This window comes from Lonchura striata, chromosome 2 (assembly GCF_050655825.1).
Source record: "Lonchura striata isolate lonStrDom1 chromosome 2, ASM5065582v1, whole genome shotgun sequence".
In the NCBI taxonomy this organism is placed as follows: Eukaryota; Metazoa; Chordata; class Aves; order Passeriformes; family Estrildidae; genus Lonchura; species Lonchura striata.
This window is the reverse complement of record NC_140704.1, coordinates 19,748,507-19,765,734: the sequence shown is the minus strand read 5'-3', so window position 1 is coordinate 19,765,734 and position 17,228 is coordinate 19,748,507. Positions and strand designations below refer to the sequence as shown.

The 17,228-nt window shown below is 34.5% G+C and overlaps 1 protein-coding gene across 1 annotated transcript in view; it reads left to right on the top strand.

Annotated features, from left to right (window-relative positions):
* Window positions 1–17,228, top strand: part of MALRD1 (MAM and LDL receptor class A domain containing 1) — a 236,730-nt gene that overhangs the window by 115,664 nt on the left and 103,838 nt on the right. Inside the window, exons 27-28 of the mRNA XM_085565894.1 lie at window positions 3,783–4,028; window positions 5,648–5,805. Coding sequence (XP_085422020.1) covers window positions 3,783–4,028; window positions 5,648–5,805 — 404 coding nt within the window. The remainder of the gene's footprint in view (window positions 1–3,782; window positions 4,029–5,647; window positions 5,806–17,228) is intronic.

The window sequence follows — 17,228 nt, the reverse complement described above, 5'->3', positions numbered from 1 at the left end:
GTTTTTGTGTGGGAATGGTCAATATAAGAAATTGATTGAGAAAGTTTTGGTTGTTGGAGCTTTCATCTGCTCTTTGTTGTGGCAGTAACTTAGACAGTTAAGTGTTTCTTCTAAAAGTCCCTTTTGCAAATGAACTCAAGCTGTTGTTTTTCTAACTTTCACTTGTTCAGAATGCAAATCAATATGTCAAAGTACTTGCAAGTCTTACAAAACCAAATGTTTGCACTCAATTCGAGAAAATAAAGCCCTTTTCCTTCAAAAAAAAAAAAAGCTGATATACTATAATACTTTTTAAATCTTTTTTTCCCTAACACCCCAACATCTGAAAGTCTTTAAAAATTCTCTTAATTTCTAAATCTTTGTTTTTGAAATGAGATGCATTTTTCACATTCCTGCCTTGACAAGTCAGTATTACCATGCATCACCAACAGTGATGAAAGAATTTTCTCTTTGTCCTTGGGCTATAGTGGTGAGATACTAGAGGAAAGATGTTCTTGTTAACAAATTATTTTTTTAAGGACACATAAATTTCAGTCATACGGTAATGTCAACTCAGAGCAAGAAGGATAATGGAGTAATTTTTACAGGGAAAAACTCAGAGATCTAAATTATCCAGAGAGCCCCTATCCCTGGGATGTGACACTCTTAGTCTGCTGATTAATTACTCTGGCCTCTGTACCAGACTATGGTTCTACAGGAGGTCTAGTTTTTGTTTAGAAGAAGGTATATATCTAACCATGTGAATGTAAATAAAATAATTTGAAAATATTTTGAAGCAGCTCTAGATTTTCACACCTATTGATGGGTTATTCCAATAATTGTAAGCTATCTCATTCATTTGATTTGGTTTTGGTTTGGAAAACATCCGTGTTGATGCTATTAAATATAATAAGTTTAAGAAGATTAACAACTTATTAAATTTAACAACTTTCAAATAATCACAATTAGAACATAATCTGGCCACTTCTGGAAAGGATAATAAAAATATTTTTATAAATACATTAATAGCAAAATGAGTGGCAATAAAAACTTCCATTCCTTATTGGATGCAGGGGGGGATATGAGGAAAAGATGAGGAAAAGGCTGAGTACTTGAGACCTTCTTTGCCTCAGCTTTCAACAAGAAGACAGGTTGTCCTCAAGAAAAAAATTATTTTCTCTCTTGATGTTCGCAGGTACAATTCTTTTTTTTTTCAGAATACATTTAAGAAAAACACCCTTATAAAATAAGGAGATTAGTCCTTCTCATAAAACATGTTTAAAAATATAAATGTTTTACCTGTTGATTTTGCTCAGGGTATATGAACAAGAGGATATGAACAGCTGGTGCAGCTGTTTTCCTCTGTTGTAGAAATCCTCCTCAATTCAAAGGTTATTTATCTGAAGGATACATATAATGATAAGATAAAATATATTTATCTGAAAGGGGTTCTAACAGCCCCTAAGGCTCTACTGCAGCCTAGTGTATCTATGCAGTTACCACATAGGATAAAAATCTACCCACAAATAATCTTCAAGAAACACTGATTGGAGAAAAGGTTTACTGAACCTTGTTAAGGAGAAGTTTCTCTCAATTAAATACCTCTCTCATACACAGGAATCTATAAAACAGAGTGTTTGAACAACTAAGATTAAGAAAAAGTAGGCAAGAAAGAAATGAAATGAAAATTCCTTTTCATGTAGGTTTGGAGTTGTTTTCTGGGGGGAGGGAAGTTTGTTTGTTTGGTGAAGTTTTTTTTTCCCCTACAGTTTTAAAGCCTTAGAAATGTCATTTAAAGAGAAGCTATACTATGGAAGTACATCCAGAAGCAAGTCACGTTACAGACTCAGGCAGTGTAATATCATTCATTACACATGCTTGGAAAGATTCATTCATGCCAGGATTCAAGACGGACTTTTTTGTTTTTCCTGAGAAAACAAAGACTTCCACTTTTCAACTCTGCTTTTTTTTTTTTTTTTTTTTTTTTTTTTAACCTGAAATTGGAAACAATGCTACAAAGGGACCTCAAAATTCAATAGTTATTGAAATTATTGATCATTGAACTGCAAGGGAAAATATTTTAAGGCATGAACTGATCCTGAAATTTAAATTCCTAGTTTGCTGACAAAAAAAATGTTAAATTCTTACTGTAATCAGTTAAAAGAAAGGTAGCATTATAATAACTAGTTGCTAAAATATATATGTCACTTAAATTAGGCAGCAATTTTGTAATAAATCTCTTCACCATTTGGGATACAACACAGATGACTGAAATTCTGAAGAAGATTGATAGAAGATTCTGATGGACACAGACTGGGTCATCACTGCTATCGCACCATCCCTTTGACCAGGACCATTTTCAGAAATTGTGTACTAATAAAAATCCCACTGATGCTTTTAAAAATCTTTAGCTGTGAACTTCAGACAAGTGTTTTTCTTCTGGTCAGATATTACCCATTTTTCTTGACTTTCAAAGTCAGTATCAGATTTTTATTCTTACTTGCTTCTTTTTGATCAGGAATTTTTCCTCCTTTCTCTGAGCAATTGTTAAAAGCCAGATAATACACAGTCTTTTAGAGCAAAACTGGTACATATTTTTATGTTGCTAAGAAATCAGTAATTAAAAATTAATAATTTCCCTGGAAATATTTCTATCATATTCCAATATGTATTTGTATTTTAAATTTATGTTAATAAAAATTGCATTAGGAGGATTTTAACTTGAAGAGGAGAGGTTAACAGTTCTTTTCTTTAGCTGATATCTAGAAATAAAGTGACTTGTTTTCACTTTAGCAAAAAATTACAGCAAAGGGTTCTAACAATGTTTTTTCACTTTGGAGTATTTGCAATTTAGAGTCTGTTGTCTCTTATCCTCACTTTACTAATAAATCTGTTTTTCAGACCTCTTGATAAAATCCAGCCTTATGGTAATGTAATTTAGCTGTTTTAAATTAATACAGTGGTAATGGAAACAAGTTTCTAGCATCATGTGACTTTCAGTATCAATTAACTCTGATTCTCCCTGTACTGCTGCAACTTTTAGACATCTACATATCTCATATATTCATATTCCTATTTTTAAGTAAAATTATTATTGTTCATTTCTTTCCGACACAGCAGAATATACAAAGTAAATGGGAAGGGGTCAATTTCAGAATATTGTGTTTCACTTCTTGATTACAGATTGTGCTAAAGCTGCTACATTTTTTTCAGAGTCCTGCAGAAACTGATCTGAAATGAAAACATGAAACTTGGAAATAGATCCTGTGTCTGAGTCCTACAATCCTTAGGCTGTCCAATAGTAGAATTATCCCTCAATAATGGCAGGAAGACTGCACAAAAAAGACACCATCAACTTACTGAACATATAAAAAAATCCATTAAAAGGCAAACCTCTGTAGTTGAAACAGAAAAGTTTTTCCTTCCAAATTAGGGCTCCTAAAGTAGGCTCAACTTTGCAGCTTAGATAAAATGATTTAATCCAACACCACATGAAAGGAGAATGCCAGCAATTAAGTCAGACTCAAAAGCTTTGTTAGTGATGGAATGCCTGGCTGGAGCTTGCCCTCTGAGGCTTTACAAGGGAAACAGTCATTTATTTAGGCAATCACTTGACAAAATACAAAAGAAATAAACTGATAATGGATTGGTACTTCAGGGGAACCAAAGGCTTTTAATAAAACTGCTCTGGACCACCCTCCTCCTCCTAAATATTAAGCTCTCTGAAATGTAACCTTCCAGTAACCTTGCTGGGATGCACGGCACTGTGATTCACCAGGACACCCTCATTCTTCTCTTTTCAGGCTCCTGCTCACATGGCCATAGGCAGTGCCAGAATGGCAAGTGTTACAGACCAGAACAAAGCTGTGATTTTGAAGACAACTGTGGGGATAATACAGACGAGAGTGAATGCGGGACTTCCTGCACCTTTGAGAATGGCAGATGTGGCTGGCAGAATTCCCTGGCTGACAATTTCCACTGGGTGCTGGGGGTCAGCTCGCCTCAAAGTCTCAGACCTCCCAGGGACCACACGCTTGAAAATAGAACTGGTATGTTGTTAGTTCACAAGTAAGGGATAATTGTCTTCATGAAATGTCTCATATCTCCACGGGCAGCAGGGGAGCTCTAAAATTTCTAATCAGGGTGTCATTTTTAATGAATTAGATGTCTTACAATATAAAAATATTAACTACAATTGTACAATAATTTTAATTTAGGAAAATTAAATCTTAGTTGTTTCTCATATGAGTCAGGCAAGATAATTTGATATTTGTCTGGAGAGAGGCATTTGGTCTGGCTGCAATTTGCAAAGGTGAGTTATCTCAGCTCTGAGATCCACTGGGTCCCATTCCTCCGGAACTTGAGGTCATTTTCAGGAAGCTTACAATTTCCCCTAGTGACTATTCATACTTTAATTTTAGATAAAATAAGTAAATTTTAAAAAACAAATCTCCTTTGTTAGTGCATGTCCTGATTTGTTTTGGCCAAAGCACTGAGTTATCTGCTCTTGCTCTTGCTACAAGCTCTGTGCCTTCATACTTTGCTTTTAAAGGTCCTATAGCTCAGACAAAGATGTTACCAAAGCTGAGCTCAGAACTGACCTTAAACTGAGTTGCACAAAGGTATGATAGCAGTCACTGAATGTTTGCACAAACTGCTGAAGGACAAAACCCAATAAACTTCAAAATATGTAGGAAAAAAATTAATTTGCATTGTCAGTAATATATATTTTTAAAGTATTATCACAAATACACCACTATAATATTTTTTTAAATACATGCTTGACCTGAGAGAAAAAGTAGATTTCTTACCCCATAACACCATGGCAAACATCTATGGTTGTATTTGAGCCAGGGCAGTGTCCAACTTAGCATGAGACCATTTGCTCCTGCATTATCTAGTGAAGTAATTTTTTTTTTGCTGAATTCATATACAAACATTAGTAGATGTGCAGTTATAATTTTTGTGCTATTTATAATACGTTTATGTTTATGTCAAATACACACTTCTTATTTGTACAAAAGAAGAAAATGAATTTGAAAACTTGGGAGAATTTTTTATGCTTCTGATTAAAAATAAAGATGGAAGACTCAAGGACCATATCAGTGCTGAAAAATATTAACTCCAGGCATCTAATTTTGCAATTTCATCTGACTAAATAATTTATATATTCATTAATATTCAAACAGAGTAAAAATGACCAAAGGTAATATGAACCATTAGGGATACCTAGTGATTTATACATGCATATTTTTTTTTCCTGTTTCACAAGTTTTTATATAGCATGACTTGCTGTTTTGAAGATTACCTTTCAAGAGACTTTATCCTGAAATTTAGCATGTTGTGGCTATTATGTGATGTATTGTCAGAACTGCAACTACTGCAGTTCAGCAGGGATACGTAATCAAGGCAGCCAGAAAACATGGAAGAGTTCCCAGGCTTCTACACAAGTCCATCCAAATCTTAAACTGCTACCACCAGTTGATTCCTGATATAATAAGTGCACAGGGAATGGGAACAGGTCATTTTTTCTCCTGAGCTGAGATTGACTAGTATGAGACTTATGAGGAAAATGTTCTTCATATGCCTCTGCACTTACTTTACTGAGTTTTGGAATCTAGTTTGAAAATGTAAAACATTTTTTCAGTAATACATCATTTAATTTCAGGACATTTCCTATATCTTGAGGCCACTGCAATGAGCCTAATAAATGAAAAAGCCCATGTGAAGAGTTCCATATGGAAAGAATCAAGTGGGACTTGTGTGATGAGCTTCTGGTACTTCAAGTCATCAAAAGCCATGGGACATATTCAGGTTCTGATTAAGGTAAAAAAAAAAAATCATTTTCTTTTGAGTATTTTATACCTGTAAGGGTGTTCGTGCTACTGCAGAGTGTCCCAGCTCTGTGACATTCTGTTGTTTAGCTGACAGACTGGGAGAGCTCCCACACACCTCCTGCTTCTGTGCTGTTTTTTATTACTCCAGTCTCTTAAAAATGCTTTTAGCATTTCTCTTCCAAGAGAAGCCATCTGAAAAGCCAAAGAAAATCTTTTCAAATCCTCTTTTTATCTTCCCCTCTTCAGATATAGTACCTTTCTCTTTGATTTTTTCCATGTGAAGCTATTTTCCTATTTTGCTGACGTCCTTATTGGTATTTATCAGTAAACAGCCCTATTGTTCTGATGGGATGACACAAAAAAAAAAATTACCAACATGTACAAAGTGAGAATAAAATGGAAAAATATGACTGCATTAAATATCTTTATATAAAAGGGTGCAGAGTATAATCAATTTTATTTAGAAATATTTTTTCTTCACTAAATATGAGATGACCAAAAATGTTATTTAAAAATACTGTCTATTCATTTGCAAATGAAAACTGAGACATTTGTAAAAAATTGGCTGTTCCTTTGCTGTTCATTATTAAGGCTTAAATGCTTGTAAATACTTTTTAAAAATGATAATATGGTTCAGACTAGAAATTAATTCTTATGTAGAAATTAATAATTGACGTTCTTCAGACGCAGTGGCCAAATATATGTTTGTGCTTACTTGTATCTGTGCATCTCTTCTGGTTATTCAAGTATAAATCATGGTGCAATTTATTTGCCATGTGTCCATTAACTTCCCTTCCTGCAATATCTCTAATAATGTCTTGGTGAACTGCATTAAAGTTTCTGTTTTATTTCCAATGCATTTGTTGGCTGACTTAACTTTAAATGATAAATTATATTTTTTTCCTTGAAAACAAATTACTTAAAATTATTTCCCCAATATTCTGAATAACATATAAAATAATTTAAAAGCCTGGAGGATAAAATACTTCAATAGATTTTAGTACCTAGAGATACAACCTGAAATATGTCTGCCTGAAATATAAAAAAAATGAACCCTTTGACAGGCATCAGAAGATTTTTTTCATTAATTAGTCCAAACACCTACAAATAACAACAAATCACTCATAAAGTAACCGTATAGTTACTAAGATGTTTTTATACAGCTCTTTTTCCCAGAAAGGTTCAAATTTGTAAAGGAGGAAAAAAATTATTCTGTCATTGTACCTGGGATTTTTGCAGATTGATTTAACTTTGCCTGTTATGCTGTTGTAAGGACCCATAAGTCCACATTTTAATTGGAGTTCTTATTTAGCAGTGTCTGTAGGAATGTAATCAAATTAAACAATACATAGTCATGGGAAGTCATACTGAAGCTTCTCCTGCTGGTTCAAACTGCAATATTTCCATCCAGATAGAGTATCCCTTGATTTAAAATAAAGCTAATGTCAGTGAAATCAGATCTCTAGGTAGTGATTAGCTGAAAATGAAAGATGATGAGATGATCTGGGAAGGTAATTACCATCTCAAGTTTAAAAACTTAGCAAACTGTGTCTGGCTGAAGTTATTCCATCCATTCAAAGTTTAACTGAGAGTAACTGAGAGTGGAGACTATATAAAATGGAACAGGGAAGAAAAATAAGATGAGGCAGAATGAAGACAAAAATTCTCTTCTTCCAGAATTACCACAGTGGAACAAAAATGGTAAGCAAAGGTAAAAAGTCATCTAAAAAAAAATCATAGTTCATAAAAAAATCATAAAAAAAAATAATAAAAAATCTTAGTATGTACCAATATCTTGTCTTAAATATGCATTGCTTGGCCACTTTCAGGAAGTCTAAGAATATTATATATCACACTGCTAAAATGTTATTTACATAAACAACAACTAGAAATAAAACTAAAATATCATAAAAAGGTACTACAGTCAAGCAGAACCTCTTGTTAAACTTTGCAGCTGGAGAAAATCAATACGTTTTCCTAATGGAATTTTGGGGTTTTTTCTCTTGAAATTGTACTACATATTCTTTGAAGAAAACCATCTGTATATGGAATAATAATAATCCAGTCCAAGTGATGGGCTGTTGAAGTAGCTGCAAACATATAGTATTCTTGAAATTGACCCCTTCGACATTTATGTAAACAAAAGATATCCACAGTGCAGCTACTTATGAAGACTGAAATAGCCAGCTCACCACCCATCTGAATTCAAATTACAAAGATTTGATAGCAGTGCAAAAGCAAACAGAATATTCCCCAAAGAGATCTGGGTATAACTAATCAAAACTTTTTCCAGTGAGATTTGGAGACATTCTAGTCTTGACTGTGGCATCTGTAAGAGAATATCATCCATTGTAGGAGAAATTTCAAAGTTCAGGTGCAGCATGTTCACTGTGCCTGTTTTAGTGTTGATGTTGGGGCACCTCATCAACATTCAGGTTTTTATGAGTCAGAAGAAACTGTGTGTTTTTAAACAAGCAAGACTTATTAGGTGAAAGGGATAATACATTTCATTATTCTGTTGATCTAAAATAAACTTTCTACCACCACTTAAATTGTCCCTGCAATAAAAAAATAGAAGCAGAAGGAAATCAGCAACAAAGGATAAAAACATTTGTTGAAAATAATTTTCATGGTATCAATGTCAATTGCTTTTGCATATAGACATTTTAATTTAATTTAAGAAGATAATTTAGGATCTAGTACAGTTAGGGGAGAATTCTTTCAAAGATTTGAAACAAGCATCCAAAAACAAATATGCAGATGAATAAGGAAGGTGAAACCTGTCATTAGTAACTCTCTCTGCTGACAATAACAAGGCCAATACACACAGGATCTCATTAGGAAGTTCCAGTGGACCTTACCCAGACATTTAGTTAATTCCATCCGGTTAAAAATCAGCAAAGACATGAGGACATTCAGGAAAACAAGAATTCCTGACGAGTGCATGGCAAATAAAGCCAGGCCCCCTTTATACTGTGGCAGCAGCAGCCTAACCTAACCAAATCAGCAACCTAACCTAACCAGAAATCTAACTTAACCTAACCTAACCAGCAATCTAACTTAACCTAGCTGGTAACCTAACCTAACCTAACCATCAATCTAACCAACAACCTAACCTAACCTAACCTAACCTAACCTAACCTAACCAGCAACCTAACCTAACCATCAATCTAACCTAACTTAACCTAACCAGCAATGTAACCTAACCTAACCTAACCTAACTTAATCTGACCTAATCAGCAATCTAACTTAACCTAACCTAACCTAACCTAACCTAACCTAACCTAACCTAATCTAACCTAACCTAACCTAACCTGACCTAACCAGAAATCTAACCTAACCTAACCTATCCAAACCTAACCTAACCTAACGAGCAATCTAACCTAACCTAACCTAACCTAACCTAACCTAACCTAACCTGCAATCTAACCTAACCTGACCTAACCAGCAACCTAACCTAACCTAACCTAACATAATATAACCTATCCAAACCTAACCTAACGAGCAATCTAACCTAACCTAACCTAACCTAACCTAACCTGCAATCTAACCTAACTTGACCTAACCAGCAACCTAACCTAACCTGACCTGATCTGACCTGAACTAACCAGCAATCTAACCTGACCTGACCTAACCAGCAATCTAACCTACCCTAACCAGCAGCCTGACCAGCCCTAGCCAGGGCAGCAGGCAGCAGCGTCCAGCCTCCTGCCCCAGCTGCTCAGGGCTGCTGCGCACAGACCCTTCACCTGGCGGCTGCTGCTTATCAGCAGAAGCTGGGAGCTCCCACAGTTTTCTCCTGGCATTGTTCTTGCTTTTAACCAGCCCAGTGTAGAGAGCAGAGGGTTGGTTGTGTAGAAATATTTGGTTTAGCAGGTGCCACAGCTCAGGTATGGATGACTCAGTGGATTTTCTAATTCCCTGGTTAGTTTTAGTGGAGCTAAATTTTACTATCTCAGGCTGTGGACAAGAAAATCTGCAGCAGAGGTTCTGCAGATGCCGGCTGGTATGTTCTGGACATTTGTATTTGTAGGATCAAGTAGCTTAAAATCACATTTTCACAGATCAATATAATTGACCCTACTTCTATAGGAAGTCACTCAAGGATAAGGCTTAAGGAAACTAGTTATTCTACCTCACAGCATAAAATAAAATGTGTATTTCTACATTGATTCTTCTCACTGACTGCATGAAAAACAATCAATCCCTCACATTAATGTAGAAGACTGCAGTGGATTCAGGGAGCCTCAAAGGAGATTACTTGACCTCTATGAAACTAGAGGAAAAAATTAAGTTTTCAAAGATTTGCTTGAATGCTTTACTTAAGAGTTTGCTGAAATCATATTCCAAAAGAAATGTAGACCATCTGTAGATTTTATAAACATAGACATGAGGTTTATTTTGTAGAAAAAATTAAGGTATTAGCAAAATTCTTTAAAACTAATAGCAAAGAGTAAATTTTCCTCGTATTAGTTCCACATAGCTGCATAGTGATAATGGCCTTTATTTAATGAGTATCTACAACTCTGAAAAGGACACAGTTTTAAACTATTTACTCCCATTACTGATCTGTGAACTCTTATTAAAACTTATAGTTGAGTCAATAAAATGTCATCTAACGAATGACAGAAAATAACAGAATATTAGTCCCAAGAGTTCTGAAGGAAATCAGTGGAGATACGGTGAAATACAGTATTACTTGTCAAGAGTAACTTTTATGGCATCTTTACTTCCCAGGGAAAGAAAAATTTTTAGTTGTATTTCCTGAATCTCAAACAGCACTTTTTATCCTTTTAGACACTCTTTCAAACAGTGTTATTTTAGGCCTGATTTTGACACAATGACATAAGCATATTTCCAAGCAAATTGGGAATGAGAGACTGATTATATAGAAATAAATCTGTTTTCATTGAAAGCATATTTTTTCAAAAACAGTTTACATAGAAAGTACAAACAAATATGCACAACTGTAGATAAATGCAGATACCATTCAGTGTGTTTTATTTCCCTAGATGAGTACATTAGGAAGTTATTTCAATCTTCTTATTGTCAGTTACTGGAAGAATATAATTAATTGTATTCCTATACTGCAACCAGATGTAAGCATTCATTCCAAAGACTTGATGAGAGAGATCAATATACTTGAACATCCTTTGAAGGAAGAAAGCATTTTTAAAAAGACTTAAAGAATCACCCTTGTATTTTGACATGTTTCTTGTGAGGATGAGAAGTTTATCAGAGGATTGTAAGCTACAATCATTGTTTTTCTAGAAACACATGTAAGTGAGATTGTTCATATGTGATTTTTTAGGATTTTTTTTTCCTTAAAATTCTTTGAGACCTTGGCTTTTTCCTTACTTAGGAGATGAGGGCGATGAAGGATTGGTGTGACTAGGGCATGTCTCTGCCATTCTGGGCAGTGCCTGGTTATAAAACCAGGCAGTCTGATAGATTTAGACAGAGTGATGCACACAGAGTCATTGAAGCAACTCAGCAATAGCCTGCAACAATCCACCTGGAGTCACAAGCAGTGTGTCTCAGAGCTAGAGACACACTCCTGATTTCTATCCAGCCTGGCACCAAATAGCATAATGGGGCATAGGTAACAAATGCACCTTCAGTTTCCTCCAGGCTGCACAGCTGCTAGTGTTGTTTCACTGGACCCATTCCTCAGGTCAGAGATCTGTGGGAGTGATTTCCTTTATTGATTTGTCATCTTATAATCTCATAGAGTGCTATCACATTGCTGCTTTTTAGCATATGAGACTTTGAAGTGACTCTGGGATCTTTGCTGGTCAGATATAGTTTGCTCTTTTCCAGCACTTTTCAGGGCACACATTCAGCAGTGAAAGTTGTGATACAAATGGATCTCATGGCAGAGTTTTTTGAAGGATCATTGAGCTTCTGTTAAATGATTTTTACTGCAGCAACAGATATCAAAATCAGATCTTTTTATAATAAATGTTATACAGGCATAGGACTTAGTCTGAACAATAGCCTCTGAGGTATAGCCTTGGGCTTTGAGCATTTTCCACAATTTTTCTTCTAAAGAACTCAGAAATTTAATTAAACTTTTTTTTTGAGATAATAAATAATGCAAGATGTAGCCTTGTGCCTGCTGATACCTTTTACAAAGCATAAAACATTGATCAGATCTAAAATCCCAGTACAATATCTAATTTTCCTGATCAACAGCCCCACTTGGAAAAAAGTTTCCAAATTTCTTAGAAATGTTCTAAGAAAAAAACTGAACATTTCTAAGAGTTCCAATTGGCCTCAGAAAAGGTGGAAGATTTTTCTTTTATTTTTCTTTTATTTTTCTTTTTTCCTTCTCATCACTTTTTACATCCTGAAAGCTTCTTCAGTCTGCCACTGAGAAAAGCGTCTTTCTTTTTTTCAAATAAATACTGAACTGAGCAGATGTTATACTGTGAAACTTCATCAAGATCAGATGTAGCACTAGCACTCATAGTGCAGAACATTAATCTGTTACAGGTTTTGTATTCCTTTAATGCAACTTTAATTTTTAATTCACAGATAAGTTTTAGTGTCATGAAGATCAAGATAGTCCTTGATCTTTGGCAGGCTTGCAGTACCAAGTTGTAGTGTGCTTAAAATTACTTTGATTAATCAATAAGGGTTCTTAAAACAAGAGTCTAATTTTTATCCTTGCAGGTTTTTTTCTTTCCTGACCTTCAGCTTTGAATTCTCATTAGCTTCAGGAAGAAAAAACAAACAATAGCAACCCAAAAAAATCCCCAAAAACCAAAAATGCAAACCCAAAACATAAACAAAACCAAAAAAACCCTTTCAATCAAACAATAAATGCCAAAACCACCCCAAATCAACTGTGTTTCTGTACTTGCCATAATTTATTTCACAAAGATGGGAGGATCTGATTCTAGTAATTTCCTGTGAGAGACAGACTAGGAATTTTTAAGTGCACACATTTATGACTGCAATAATCTCTAAGTGTATTTGTTTGTAGGTTGATCCCATAGCATTAGGTAGAATTGTCTTATCATTGCATGCACTAACATGCTGTAGAAAGCAGGTATTACTTGCAGCAGAGAATAATAGTGTCAATGCAGGGGGAGCTTTGAGTGACACCAGTTTCTTCCTACCATCTTGCTATGCAAACTAAACCTTCCATAACTCAGTAACTTCACGGTGCTTGCTGGGAAAAGGGTCATTGCAGCTCATTTCCTGCCCACTTTTGGAAATCCCGGAGTCCATTCACAGCAATTTCTCGTCTTTATTGACTCAAATTCTTCCAATAAGCCTTTCTCTTCAGCCATACTACTCAGGTGTCCAGCTGTCCTCAGCACTTCCCCATGTCCTCATTCTTTTGTAACTTGCTTCTGCAAGGTTTACCAGGCCACATCTGCAATTTAAAATAATCAGGGAGCTCAAATAAGGAATTTTAAACTGATTTTAAAACTGAAAAACCATGCTAACATGATATTCTGTTTAAATTAACGTAGTCAAGAGATATGACACAGTAATACTCTTAAAATCAGGAGTTACAGACTATTTGCATTAAGTCTGGAATATGTGGGTGTAATTGTGTGGTCTGCAGGGTATATTTGAATTTGCCTTCAGCAGGAGTGCTGCAAGTAGAAGATGAGCACTAAAAATTGTATTTCTTAGCTCCCATATACCAGATTTATAGAGGGCCTTAATCCATCTATGTTCCTAGTTTTTCTTTGGCTCCAGTTGTTTAGATATGGAAAGTTGGTGGGTTTTTTTGTTTTTTTGTTTTTTAATAAATGTCTTTATTAAAAGTACAGATTTTATGGAATTAAAAAATAAGGAGAATAATTTAATGTTTAGCTGTAATGTGAACCAGGAAAACTGTGTGTGATTAAAATGTGACCATTTTCTTAGCAGAACTGGGGGCTTGTTTTCTAGAGAGAGTGAGCACACCACAAAAACCCATAACCTACCATACAAAAAACAAAAAAAAACAACAAACCAAAAATATTAATCCTTAAGCCTGTGAGACTGTGTCTATCAAAACATGATGTGGACACTTTTCAGATTTTCAGACTAAATTAAAAGTACTAGCTAAACTTTTTGCTTAATTTTCAAATTCATACAAGAGAAAAAAAAATCCTTATCATGGAAAGCATTCTTGTTTGTTGGATAGCAGTCATTGAATATAAATACAATGACATATTTTAAACTTGTTTTAATTCTAACACTAAGAAAATAATTGAATAAAAAAGTGCAAGTAACCTTATTTTTATTTCCTTTTACAATCATCTATTTTCTCTAAACCATTATATGTCATCACACCTTTCTTATTATAATGCTTACATAAGGTTCTATACCATGGGTGCTGTTTTATTATTAATAATTTAAATTATTATTTGGCATCCAATTTTATGAATGTCAGTTTCTCTTTCACTGAAATGTGAGAAGAGACAGAGGTTGTGGCAAGGTCATATGAAATCACATGCTAATGCAATTGTATAACTTTTTATGTCCTTAACTTCTCAGTTTGTTGGAAACTGTGTTTTGTTTGAAATTGCAGTGGACCAGGCATTCAATATATATTTGGCTGAATCAATAAATCAAGGCACAAATGTGAACCATCTTTCAGCTTTTAAATAGTTTGCTTACACTTGTTTTCAGAACATTTATACCATCTAATTTGGGCATCTGAATAAAGTGCTTCTTCTTTTAAGTGACAGAATGATAAAGCTACTCTGCCATTCATGCCTCTAAAATCTTCAGCCTATATTTAGATGTTATTTGGTCTTCCCCTCAGAACCTCACTGCTGCCTTTCACACTTTCCACTGAATAGCACAGCTCTAGTATATTACTGTTTTCCAGTTTAATTTAGATTGATCTGCATGGAAGAAAAACTTCAGAACTTCCATTGTGATCCAGAAGAGGTGCTAGTTAAATTTTGCTACATGAGGCATCTAATTCATTTCATTGATCAGCAAACACTAGAAGATTCTTGTTATTGATGACATGGAAATATCATTAGATGTGAAGGATTCTGCAGTGCACAACATTATTCTGAGCATTTTGACAGTGTGATTTAGTTCAGAATTGTGTTCAATGGGAGTTCAGGAGCTGAACTGAGCCGAGCTGAACTGAGGTTTGCTGTCAAAAAGTTTATTAGCAGTCAAAAATTATTTAAGTTGATTTCCATCTCTTTAACACTTTACACACCAGGACTATTCTTCAAGAATTACTAAAAGAGTGAGAGTTCTGCTTTCTTTCTTTTCCCAATCTAGCTGTTTTAGGAGTATGTGGGCTATAGAAAGGAATTAGGAACTAATAAAAACCTTCCCCTGACTCACTAGCTGCATATTAATTAATCTTAGACTTTTCCTTAATTAAAAGTATAGTCTGTTAAAGTTTCTCTGGAATTTAATCTCTATAAAAATTGCAGTCCTCTCCTTCCAAGTTGTACCAAGATTTGTTGCACAAGAAATGAGGTGTTTATTCAGGTTAGAGCTGAGATTTTTGTTTACAAAAATGGTGCAGTAAGATCCTTTTAAAGAGACCACCTGTCTAGACAAAAGCAACGTTGAAGTGTTTGACAAAAGAATTTTCATTGTATATAGTTAAAAACTTGAATGGTTTTATAAATAATATTCACAAAAATGTGGTAATATGAGAAAGAAAGTTAGAGATTATCATGTGGCAGGACCAAAGTAGGAACATCATGTTAAATGATAATAAAATATCATAAAGCTACTATTTATTTTTCTGAGTATTCCAATCTAACTGCTACAGATTTTATGTCAGGATGCCATTGCTATAGAAACTTCTTAAACATCATCTTGAAATATTCCTTTCCAAGCTGACGGGATGAAATTGAATTTCAACTGTAGAAGTGGTAGGGAAGGTACATTCTTCCACAAATCCCTTAAAGTTTTCTCTTTTTTTGGTTGTTTTGTTACTTAGTGGCTATATTTTTCTTTGATTTGCCTTTTTAAATGTTTCAATGTTTCCTCAGTTCCTAGTAAAAGGTTTATACTATTCTGTTAATTAGCTATGTGCTTATTTGCTTCAGGGATTAAATCCATTTAGAAAACACAGATAAAACTTCTGCACTGTCTGCAAGATCTAAGGAAAAAGTGAAGAAGTGGAACAGAGAATTGAGGTTATCACGGCTACTGAAACTATAAACCAGAAGTGGGTAATGCAATGATTGCTGCACTGGGAAAAAAAAATTGAAGGGCCTCTGAGGGATTTTAATTGAAAACAAAACAAAAAAATGGAAGAGAAAAAAGTGCCACATAATTTCCTGTTCTACCTTAGTTTTATTTGTATTTGACAACTTGAAAGATATTACAAATTCTTTTATATATATTGGAATGTGGCTAGCATGTGCTGCTCCCATGTTTGCTTTTAGATCAGTTAATTTGCTTTATCCTGGAAAATTATATCTGTTACCACAGGAAAGATATCTTAGAAAGAGATCTCTGTACTTTCTCCAGCAGGGAGATTTTTTTCCTAAGAAATATGTTAAGGTCACAGGACTTGCTGTTAAAATGCAATTTGTCCCAGTCTGGGTGGGACAAATTCCTATTACTTAAAGTCATAGATGCCCAGAGAGCAACCACTGCTGCAGTCATTTTAATCTCTCTTTGTTTTACTCCCCATGTCAAAAAGAATTTTAAGTATGATTTGTCTCATGTAGAGCAAACATCTCTAAGAGGAAAAGTAGCTGTTACTTTCCCTACAGCTTCCTGTAGACGTGTAACTCTTTAGAGTACCTTTCAGTAAGCAGTATTGGGTACTGTCAGGAATGTCCCTGCATAAATATATGAATTTGGAATATTTCAGTAAATGTTGCCATATACTTATGTAAATTTTTAGTATCTCTGCTGGCAATGAAAATACCAAGATCTCATGAATCTGTCTGCAAATTTTTGTCTTGTACATCCGTACCATGCTATGTATATTTACATATTTATTACTTCATTTGTCCTTCAGCATACTAGGTGGTGGCCATCGGATAAAGAAGTGTTTTATTACAGGAATATCTGTCAGTTATAAGAGCCCTCAATTTTTAGGGAATATATTTCATAACTGTAGTTTGAAAAAATTAAATATCTGGTTCCTAGGCATTCTCTAAGAAATAAATAGTTGTAGCCATTAGATGCTATAGAGATAGGATTAAACATTTCTCTTAAAGATGTCTCATTTACCCAGGATCAATACAGTGAAGCTTAAAATACTTAATTGGACATTGACTATATAAAGAATGTACTATTTTTTCAGCCTCAGTGTTTTGAGTCCCCTGAGGCTGTCCAGTTCATCTAATATCCCAGAGGATCTGTTCTATGATTCTACAAGCCCAAAAGCTACAATCAAATCAAAAAGAATATTCTAACAGAATACAAATAGGCTGTATAGTTGATGTCACAAAGAAAGAAATAAAG